The following is a 10,676-nucleotide window of genomic DNA, read 5'->3' as shown; positions in this document are numbered from 1 at the left end:
CCCGCTACATAACCAGTGAGAACCCTGAAACCCTAGAAAATCGCACGTTCATCCCACTTTCCTCTCCAGTCCACCCAAAGTCCGACGAGCAACCACCCGGCCATGGCGACCACCGACATCCGCCTCTCCATCGGGCACCAGACCCGCTTCGCCCTCCGCCTAGCCTCCGCCATCTCCTCGCCCTCCCACGCCAAGGGCTCCGCTGGCAACGCCGCCTTCTCCCCGCTCTCGCTCCACGTCGCGCTTAGCCTCGTCGCGGCCGGCGCCGGCGGCGCCACCCGCGACCAGCTCGCCGCCGCGCTCGGGTCCGCGGAGAAAGGCGGGTCCGAGGACCTCCACGCGCTCGCCGAGCAGGTGGTTCAGGTCGTGCTCGCCGACGCGTCGGGCGCCGGCGGCCCGCGGGTCGCCTTCGCCAACGGCGTCTTCGTCGACGCGTCGCTCAAGCTCAAGCCTTCCTTCAAGGATCTCGCCGTGGGCAAGTACAAGGCCGAGACGCAGTCCGTGGACTTCCAAACTAAGGTGATCCCCTTCCTTGTCTAGCTAGTTCTTGCAACGACGGCAAGATCCTTCACCAGAAAAAAAAATACACAGTACAGATTTGCTCATTATTTGTGCACATCACTAGCTGGTAGTTCATCTACTCGTGTCTTTACAGTTCGCCGTGTCATTCTTTCTCCGAAAGTGGTTGTTTTGTGCAGGTGTGATGTAGATATGGATATGGGGTGGTATTTCGATAGGTCTTTTAACCATTCTAGATTTGTAATTTAGTGGTTTCCATACTGTTTTGTTGAACACCAGGAGCTTTGGTACTGTTGTATGGAGTTGCTACATATACGTATAGGTAGCTATAGAAGAGCATTGCTGAAGCCTCTTGTCTTTCGGCTGTTTTGGTAAATGCAATAAATTCGACTGAATGTTCTACTGCTAAGCGTTCAGGCCTGTGCAAATTATTTCCTTATCAAGCTTTAAAATGTGATGAACTACTGATGCCGTGCCAAAAGAGCTCAATTTAATCATTGAAGTATAGGTGTTTACTAAACAGTAGAAATTAATGGAACTTTGGAAGTATTACTTTTTATGGTGTCATGTTGCTAACTTGCTCTTTAGATTTCCCCTTTGTACAGATAATTTACACACTGGAACTTGCATTAGTGCGGTTTTGGCATAGCTAGTCCGTTACTTTTGAGATGAAATATACTCCTTTTTAGAAGTGCAATTTTCATAGTGTGCTATCTAGTGATTTGAAGCCTGGGGAATTTGTTGATATTGACATTTTTAGGCTCTTGAGTGTAGTATGTATGTTAGATCAATAGGAATGCCCAGGGCATTCCAAATTCGTTGGCCTGTATTTAAGCGTTTTCAGGGTCTTTTTGTCGTTTTCATTTATTACCTTCATGGGGATTTTGTTTCTAAGATAATGTACAAAAATAAACTAAAGATTACTGGATTAGAATTGTCAAAAAATCAGTAGTGGTATTGCACAATGTCGCTCCTAGTTGGTGTGATGACCATTTAAATGAGTATACATTTCGAGCAACTTTAAATGAGCATTAGTATGATTTTTCAGTTGTTCTAAGTATTGATGTATTTTGCAATGGTCCAGGCTGCTGAAGTTGCTGGTCAGGTGAACTCCTGGGTAGATAAAATCACAACAGGTCTCATCAAAGAGATCCTCCCTGCAGGGTCTGTTGACAATACCACTAGACTGGTTCTTGGTAATGCCCTTTATTTCAAAGGAGCCTGGACTGAGAAGTTTGACGCGTCCAAGACAAAAGATGAGAAGTTCCACCTCCTTGATGGGAGCTCAGTTCAAACACCATTCATGTCCAGTACAAAGAAGCAATACATTTCGTGTTCTGACAGCTTGAAGGTACTGAAGCTTCCTTACCAGCAAGGCGAGGACAAGAGGCAGTTCTCCATGTACATTCTTCTTCCAGAAGCACAGGATGGTCTCTGGAACTTGGCCAACAAGTTGAGCACCGAACCAGAGTTCTTGGAGAACCATATCCCAATGCAGAAGGTTCCTGTCGGGCAGTTCAAGCTTCCGAAGTTCAAGATATTGTTTGGATTTGAAGCGTCTGATATGCTCAAAGGTTTGGGTCTCCAGCTGCCGTTCAGCGCAGAGGCTGATCTTTCGGAGATGGTGGATTCATCGGCGGGCTTATACGTCTCGTCCGTTTTCCACAAGTCGTTTGTCGAGGTGAACGAAGAAGGCACCGAGGCTGCCGCGGCAACTGCTTCTGTGGTCACACTTAGGTCACTGCCAGTAGAGCCCGTGAAGGTGGATTTCGTCGCGGATCACCCTTTCCTCTTCCTTATCCGAGAAGACCTCACAGGCGTGGTGCTATTCGTCGGTCATGTGTTCAATCCCTTGGTGTCTCCATGATGTGTTTGCTCTGGATCGCTGCATTGGCAGTGACCTCAACTATCACATGTGAGTGGAGGGGGTTTCAACTTTAGATCATGCTGCCTGTGCAATAAATCCGGTGGATGTTTTTTGTTTTCGAATAATGGCTTGCTTGATGTATGGAGGTTGTGGTGAGTTAGTGACAATAATCCAGGATTGCTGTGGAGTTTTGTGCTTTCAGTTGCTTGATGCATGAGATGGAGGTTGTGGTGAGTTAGTGACAATAATCCAGGATTGCTGTGGAGTTTTGTGCTTTCAGTTGCTCGATGCATGAGATGCCCATGCTGGCCAAATGCTTCTTAGCGAAGTATGAGCCATGGTCTTTGCATAATTTGCGAGAATGATCTGGATTATTTTGTTAATCTGGATTGTTAGACGAGTGGGTTTGGTTGATCAGGCGCCGAGAGCGACGTTGTCCTCCGTGGCCCTATCGTTGTCAGTCCACGATATGCTGAAATTTTAAACCCTGTCCCTTCTGAGTGTCTCGAGTATTGACTCCTGAATTTCACAGACAGAAAGATTCCACAATGGTTCATAATTTATTGACTCCTGAACTTCTCAATAGGTAAGATGAGCCCACGATATGCTGAAATCTGATATTAATATGCACAACTCAAATTGCTCAATAATATGAGAGTCTCTTATCTGAACCGAGTGCATATCTCAACACCTGGAGCCCTGCACGTAAATGGATACACTGAATCGTAGCAAGAACCACAATGCAGAAACACACAAACTCATCTGAACTGAAAGGTCGAAACGAAACTGATCAAGCTGTAGTGTCTCTTATTTGCCTACAACACATATACATGGTACAAAGATGATGTGATGACACGGGTTACAGATGATCTACCAGTTCTCAAATCAGCAGAGATAGTCAACACAGCATTGGAGCAACACAAGGTCACATCCAAAAGGCCAAACCGTTGTACTACAACATTGGAAGTACAGAGACCAACTAGTACAACAAAGTAACATTTGTGGGCGGGCTATCAAGCACCGCGGTACCCTATCCCTTCTGAGAGTCTCGAGTAGCTTGGCATCTTACGGTCAACTTATAGAAGAACTGCTTCGTCGAGAGGTTTTGCACCGTCACATAGCATACACTATCTCCCCGCTGCTTTCGACGTCGAGGTCGGCGTCTGAATCAAGGTCGTCCATGTCGTCGTCAAGGTCGAGACCGTCGTTCAGGAACTGGTTGATCCGAGAACCGGCCGCCGGGATGGTGGCCTCCGCCAGGATCTGCATGATCTCGTCCATGCTCTGCATCGGCTGTTCAGGCTCCTCATACTGGCTGCTCATGGTGCTGTCGTCCACCAGGTCAGCTGGGAGGTTCTTCAAGAACCACGGATGGTTTCTTATCTCAGGGATTGTGATTCTCTGCAAAAGTTATCAACCTTAAAATAAACTGCACGCAACAATCTAGTGACAACACTACATGGTTAGTAGATATAAGTACTACTCACGGTAGCTGGGTTGCCAACGAAAATCTTGGCGATAAGATCTCGACACTCGGAAGATATGTGCACGTAATCTGGAATCGAGTACTGCACACTCAATATCCTCTGGCAAAGCAAGCTCATTAGTTTGTGATCAGAACAGAGATGGTCAAGAGATTAAGATAGCTATAAGAATGGGAACCTGAATTGTCTTCCTAAAATTCTTGGGCTCATCAGGATCCTCAAAGGGATATGCACCAACTAGCATAACATAGAGCGTCACTCCACAGGACCACACATCCGCAATCTTCATTTCATCGAAGAACAAAGGATTAGCGGCAGGTAGCTTGAGATGACACATCGCAGAGTCTAGTAGTACCATGGGATTATACATCATGCATCTCACGAATGGAAATCTTCACAATGCAAATATGGTTGGAGAAAAATGGGCATGAACATTACACAAAACAACAGGATCAGGATATCATGAAAAGTAATATTTACATGGAGCAGCAATATGTATGCTTCAAGGCCTTTAGTTTCAGAAACAAAAAAATTCGGACGTCACCGAGATATGCGGAATTTTGGAAATTCCGCGTATTTCAGAAATTATTTGGCATTTTGAATTTTCAAATTTAATGAATTTTAACCTAATTTGATTTTTTAATTTGAACTGGACTCGAAATTTCAGGGCTATAAGTATTTCATACCCCGCCGAAATATGCGAAATTTTCAATGAAATTTCGTTGAAATTTTAAACCCTGGTATGCATACCTTTCCATCATATTCCTTCTTGAGAAGAACCTCCGGAGCAATGTACGCCGGTGTTCCAACCGTAGATTTTGGTTGCGAATGAAGAACCGACGACTGCAAATACACGAAACAGGAATGAGGAATGAGTAGAATAACAGGTCGATACACTAGGACACAAAAAACTACTAGGATGGCAAGCAGAGCATAACCCCCATTCTGGCATGTAAACAGAGTAAATACTATGTTGATTGCTGAAAACTGAAAGCCTGCGCGACAGTGAAGCAAGTATCTTGTTTTAGTAAGTTATGTACTCCCTCCGTCCGGAAATACTTGTCGGAGGAATGGATGTATCTAGACGTATTTTAGTTCTAAATACATCCATTTTTATGCATTTCTTCGACAAGTATTTCCGGACGGAGGGAGTACCTTGGAATAGCCAAAGTCGCATATCTTGAGGCGAGGAGCCGTGCTCCCGTCCAGCAGCGTGTTCTCCAGCTTCAAGTCACGATGGCATACTTGCTTAACAAAAGACGAAACCATTTCAGTCGTAGCTACCGTAACAGCCTAACAAACTGTGGAATCGCCCGAAAAGGAAAGAGTACCATGGAGTGGCAGTAGCTGACTCCTGAGAGCAGCTGCTGGAAGAAGAAACGCGCCTGAAAAGTCAGAGGCTTGGGCGGTTAGTACAGTGATCGATCACTAGTAGTCCACGTATGAGAAACGGAGAACGTCATGGCGAAGGAAGGAAGGGGGAGGGTGATGGGCGGACCTCGTCCTCGCTGAACCTGCCGGCGTTGCAGATGCGCTCGAAGAGCTCCCCGCCGGAGGCGTACTCCATGACGATGGCGAGGTGCGTGGGCGTGAGGATGACCTCCTTGAAGCGGATGATGTTGGGGTGGCGCAGCGACCGGTGGTTGATGATCTCCCGCTGCACGTTCTCGTCAATCTGCTTACACGAACGCAAGCTCTTCAGCTCTGATTCCGTCCCGCGCAGGGAGACGAAGAACTAGCGATGCTCTGGTAGTAGAAGTAGTAGGAGTACCTTCTCCCCTCGCTCGATGTACTTGACGGCGACGAGCTGGCCGTCGGCGCGGTTGCGCATGAGGCGCGCGACGCCGAAGTTGCCGGAGCCGATGTCCTTGACGAGCTCGTAGCGGTCGCCGTCGTGCATTATGGGCATGTCCATGCCCGGCCCCACCGTCAGCGCCGCCCGGTCCATCCCCTCCCTCCCCTCTCCCCTTCCCTTCCACCCACCGCCGGCGCCGGGAGCAAAGCAACCGAGCTCGCTCCTCCCGTGACCCCGCGATCCAAGAGAGAGAGACACACACACCTTGCCTTCTCCCCTTTAGTTTAGTTAGCTGATGATGATGAGCTCCAGCTCCGGGGTGGTGGACTGGATTGGGCGGAGGAGAAAACCCACCTCGTGATCTCTCTCTATCGCCTCGCGCTTTTCACCCCGCGCCCACGCCCCGCCGGCAGCCTTTATTTCTCTATTAATAAAATCGCCGCGCTCTGGTTTCTTCTCCTCCCTGTCGCTCTGCGTGATCGCTCGATCTTTAAAATATTTTTCTCTCCGCTCTGCTTCGCAGGCGAACTATCCAGTTCCAGTCCGGTGGGGAAGACGGGCGGGGGGCGTGTCGCGTCCTCCTAGCCCAGCCCCCCGCTAACCGACGTGTGGGCCGGTGGGCGCTGGGCCCCGCGCGTCGGCCTTGTCACGGGAGGGCGCCGGTGGTGTGCACGTAAGCGGCGTCGGTCAATGACGTGCAGACCCGGCGCGGTGGGGTACGGGCGGGACCGGGATGTCGGTGTCTGTTGTAGGACGGTGGCGTGGGCGTGGGCGTAGGCGTAGGGTGGTGGGGGAGGCTGAAAATATCTGGAGGGGTGGCTGGAAGGCGTACCGCGTGGAGCACGGGCGACAGCCTGAACTTCTTCAGGTCGGTTAGTTGAGCGGACCGCCGCTCTATGCGTATCGGATGGTGATCGGGTGACGTGTTGTGCGCGTGGACGGCTCCGATTGATTTAGCGCTGTGGGTGTGTTCTCATTTCGGCACCAGCGGCTCGAGTTGATCGGCTGACTCGCTGTAGCTAATGACTGCATTAGGTTGGGTCGGTTTGGTTTGCCGTCTTGACTAGGGCATCTCCAATCCAAAACCCAAACGGGCAACATTATTTGTCCGCTTATAAAATGTTTATGTTCGGACGTGTTCGTAAAATTTAGATCGATGCGCAGAGACCTAACGCAAGGCTTTAAAAAATCCCCTGCTTATCAGCCTCCTTTTTCTTTTCTTTTTGTAAGTCGTTTTTTTTCTTCAGACATTGAAATGATTCAAATATCAATTTTGCAATACGATTATAATTCAAATACAAATGTTACAACTCATACATAAAAAACTTTCAAATTACATAGCTTAAACTAAACTTCAATTTATTCAGACTCGTGCTCTATTGATTTTAATGAAACACTAGCAATGTTCCATTGGGTCATTTGGAAGTTGCGTGTGAGTTTCTGATTACAAATCTTAAACTCCATCGCATCTTGTTCCGAGAGATCGACAATTCCAAGATAACTCATGTGTTCTACATTGCGAACACCCTCACAACATCCTAGTATTGATCCCTGCTAATGCCTTTAAGACCAGCTCATGTATTGATGATGAGTGTGAATTTAATGGGACAGGGGCTGGCCGTCGTCGATTTCAAAGTGATTGGTTCACAAATGATTTCTTGTTGGAATATTCACCTCTCACAAATCTTGCCTATTGCTTGCCTTGTTTTCTCTTTTCGAAGAAGCCAATTGGAAAGTGTGGTTCAGACATATTCACGATCAAAGGATTTGATAAGTGGAAACAGGTTAACAATAGAAAAGAATGTGCTTTCCTCATGCATATGGCACTACTCCCAACTCAGCTCACAGTTTTGCAGTTCTGTGTTATGAAAACCTGAAAAATAAAATGAGTCATGTTGATGAGGTGATTAGAAAAGAAACTAAGAAGATGGTTCTTGATGCAAGACTAAGGCTAAAGACTTCCATTGATGCCATGAGGAGAATAATTTAATTTCAAACATTTAGAAATTTTTAATACTTGATGTCTAATAATTATTCTATGTTGATTGCATCAGGTGGTTAATGTTCCAAGCATGTCTGAGGAAATGATGAATCCGAGGATTCCAAGAACCAAAGTAATTTCAAGGAAATGATTAAGCTTTTGGCTTCTTATAATAAGGATGTACATGAAGTTTTACAGAATGCTCCAAGAAATGCAAAGTACACCTCACCAACTATTCAAAAGGAAATTGCTAGCATATTTCCTGAAAAAGTGAAGACCTCAATTAAAGAAGAACTTGGTCATAGCAAATTTTCTATCATGATTGATGAATGTAGAGATGAGTCTAAAAAAGAACAGATGGCAGTAGTTCTTCGTTTTGCAAACATAGAAGGGGTGATAAGAGAACATTTTCTTGATCTTATTCATGTTAGAGACATTAGTGCTTTGACTCTCAAAAACACAATTATTACCATCCTAGTTGATAATGGGTTGAATGTGAAAGATATTAGAGGCTAAGGATACGACGGGGCTAGCAATATGAGGGGAGAGCGGAATGGGCTAAAAGCTCTAATTCTCAAAGAGTGCCCATATGCATACTATATTCATTGCCTAGCTCATCAACTCCAATTGGCTCTTGTTGCTGCTTCAAGGGAGGTACATGAGGTCCATAATTTTTCTCACGATGCCAATTTTATAGTAAATACAGTTAGTGCATTTCCCAAATGCAATGAGGAGCTGCTAGAAAACCAGGCTGTTGAAATTGCTAGAGAGATTGAATTAGGAGAGCTTGGCACAGGAAGAGAGTCCAATCAAATAGGATCTTTACAAAGGGTCGGGGACACGAGGTAGAGTTCCCACAACAAATCCATCAAAAGTTTGTTAAAGATGTTTACCGCAACAATTTCAGTGCTAAGAAGTGTAGCAGCTGATCGTTCAGCTACAAGGAACTCAAGAGGAGATGCTAGAGGTTCCCTAAAAATCCTAATGACGCTTGATTTTGTGTTCATTATACACCTCATGTAAAGAATCATGAAAATCACAGATGTCTTGTGTCTTGTGTTAGATCGTGTTTCTAACACGAAGGAGTTGCTTGCTGAACTGAGAGATGATGGGTGGGACCGTCTTTTTGAAGATGTAAAATCGTTTTGTGCGAAACATGAGATTGACATCCCGGAGATGGATCAAAAGTATGTCTCTTCCCCTATCTGTCTATGATTATTTGAATTAAAATGTAGAGATTTAGTCACTTACCTACTTACTCATCAATGGCTAGATCATGCAACTAATTCATGTTTTTCATATATATTGCAATTTTAGATATGTTGATGTGACAAAATCTCGAAATGAGCATGACAACACCATAGTTCTCCATCATTACAAAGTAGATGTGTTTAATGTTGCAATAGATCAACAAGTGATAGAATTGAATGATCGATTTAGTTCTCAAGTAACTGAGCTTTTAGATCTTTGTTCGTGTAATACCCTCGATGCGACTATAGCTCCCACGTGTCGAGGCACGACTTAGAGATATAATCGCATTGAAGGCATATGCCGCAAGTTAGGCAATCTTCACAACATCCCATGTAATATGATAATAAAAGGGGAGACAACATAGTTGGCTTACACTCGCCACGTCAATCAAGTGCATAAAATAACATTATATCATCCAAACACTCATGGCCCGACTACGGCGCCAAAATAAAAGAGAACCCAACATGCGACAACGGTCTCGTTCACCCCCAACTGGGCACCACTACTGATCATCGGGAAAGGAAACATAGTAACGTTGAGAGTCTTCGTCGAACTCCCACTTGAGCTCATACGCGTCTGCTGGAGCGGAATCATCAGGCCCTGCATCTGGTGTAATAGTAATCTGTGAGCCACAGGGACTCAGCAATCTCGCACCCTCGCGATCAAGACTATTTCAGCTTATAGGTAAGGCAAGGTAAAATATAAGTGGAGCTGCAGCAAGCGACTAACATAAATGGTGGCTAACTTATTCGCAAAAGAGAGCGAGAAGAGGAGGCAAAGCGCGTGCGAGAAACTAGCGAGCAACCTACGCAAACATTACTCCAACACCATGTCCACTTCCCGGACTCCGCCGAGAAGAGGCCATCATGGTAACACACTCAGTTGATTCATTTTAATTAATTAAGGTTCAAGTTATCTACAACCGGACATTAACAAATTCCCATCTGCCCATAACCGCGGGCACGGCTTTCGAAAGTTCAATCCCTGCAGGGGAGTCCCAACTTAGCCCATGACAAGCTCTCACGGTCAATGAAGGAATAGACCTCCTCCCAAGACATTCCGATCAGACTCGGTATCTCGGTAACTCAAGACACTTCGACAGGTTAAAACAAGACCAGCAACACCACCCGAACGTGCCGACAAATCCCGATAGGAGCTGCACATATCTCTTTCTCAGGGCACACTCAGATTCTCTTAGGTACGGGTAGGCCAGCCCAGAGTTGCCCCTGGTGGCCACCGGTAGCTGACAGGTGGACCAACACTCAGAGGAGCACTGGCTCGGGGGGGGGGGGGTTAAAATAAGATGACCCTTGAGTCTGCAGAACCCAAGGGAAAGAAAAGGCTAGGTGGAAAATGGTAAAATCAATGTTGGGCATTGCTGGAAAAGCTTTAATCAAGGCGAAATATCAAGGGGTTCCCATTATAACCCAACTGCGTAAGGAATGCAAAATCCGGGAACATAACACCGATATGACAGAAACTAGGGCGGCAAGAGTGGAACAAAACACTAGGCAAGAGGCCGAGCCTTCCACCCTTTACCAAGTATATAGATGCATTAAGATAACATGGCAATATAATGATATCCCAACAAGTAAATAAAAGATGTTCCAACAAGGAACGGCCTTCAATCTTCACCTGCAACTAGCAACGCTATAAGAGGGGCTGAGCAAAGCGGTAACATAGCCAATCAACGGTTTGCTAGGACAAGGTGGGTTAGAGGTTTGAAATGGCAATTTGGGAGGCTTGCAAGCAAGTGGTAGACATCATAGCATTGGCATA

General features: G+C 46.1%; 2 protein-coding genes across 2 annotated transcripts; one reads left to right on the top strand and one right to left on the bottom strand.

Annotated features, from left to right (window-relative positions):
- The first annotated feature begins 30 nt into the window (after positions 1-30).
- On the top strand, positions 31-2,665 carry LOC123086832 (serpin-ZX). The gene is made up of 2 exons (XM_044508652.1): positions 31-519; positions 1,604-2,665. Exons 1-2 carry the CDS (start codon positions 103-105, stop codon positions 2,384-2,386), a joined length of 1,200 nt encoding a protein of 399 aa, XP_044364587.1. The 5' UTR covers positions 31-102; the 3' UTR covers positions 2,387-2,665.
- A 489-nt stretch (positions 2,666-3,154) lies between these two features.
- Positions 3,155-6,175, bottom strand: LOC123086833 (serine/threonine-protein kinase SAPK10). The gene is made up of 8 exons (XM_044508653.1): positions 5,642-6,175; positions 5,369-5,545; positions 5,202-5,255; positions 5,026-5,118; positions 4,621-4,713; positions 4,049-4,153; positions 3,874-3,972; positions 3,155-3,787 (listed from the first exon to the last, which is right to left on the bottom strand). Exons 1-8 carry the CDS (start codon positions 5,816-5,818, stop codon positions 3,500-3,502), a joined length of 1,086 nt encoding a protein of 361 aa, XP_044364588.1. The 5' UTR covers positions 5,819-6,175; the 3' UTR covers positions 3,155-3,499.
- Between the last annotated feature and the right edge of the window lie 4,501 nt (positions 6,176-10,676).

This window comes from Triticum aestivum, chromosome 4A (assembly GCF_018294505.1).
Source record: "Triticum aestivum cultivar Chinese Spring chromosome 4A, IWGSC CS RefSeq v2.1, whole genome shotgun sequence".
Lineage (NCBI taxonomy): Eukaryota > Viridiplantae > Streptophyta > Magnoliopsida > Poales > Poaceae > Triticum > Triticum aestivum.
The sequence above is the reverse complement of the archived record's forward strand: the minus strand, read 5'-3'. Positions and strand labels throughout refer to the sequence as shown.

What these genes read in the sequence shown, in the direction of transcription:
- LOC123086832 (XM_044508652.1), top strand. Translation starts at nt 103, where the DNA reads ATGGCGACCACCGACATCCGCCTCTCCATCGGGCACCAGACCCGCTTC. An exon ending in CCGTGGACTTCCAAACTAAG is followed by an intron (nt 520 to 1,603) that starts GTGATCCCCTTC and finishes GCAATGGTCCAG; the next exon opens with GCTGCTGAAGTTGCTGGTCA.
- LOC123086833 (XM_044508653.1), bottom strand. Translation starts at nt 5,818, where the DNA reads ATGGACCGGGCGGCGCTGACGGTGGGGCCGGGCATGGACATGCCCATA. An exon ending in AGAAGGAATATGATGGAAAG is followed by an intron (nt 4,154 to 4,620) that starts GTATGCATACCA and finishes GATGAAATGAAG; the next exon opens with ATTGCGGATGTGTGGTCCTG. An exon ending in ATTTTAGGAAGACAATTCAG is followed by an intron (nt 3,973 to 4,048) that starts GTTCCCATTCTT and finishes TTGCTTTGCCAG; the next exon opens with AGGATATTGAGTGTGCAGTA.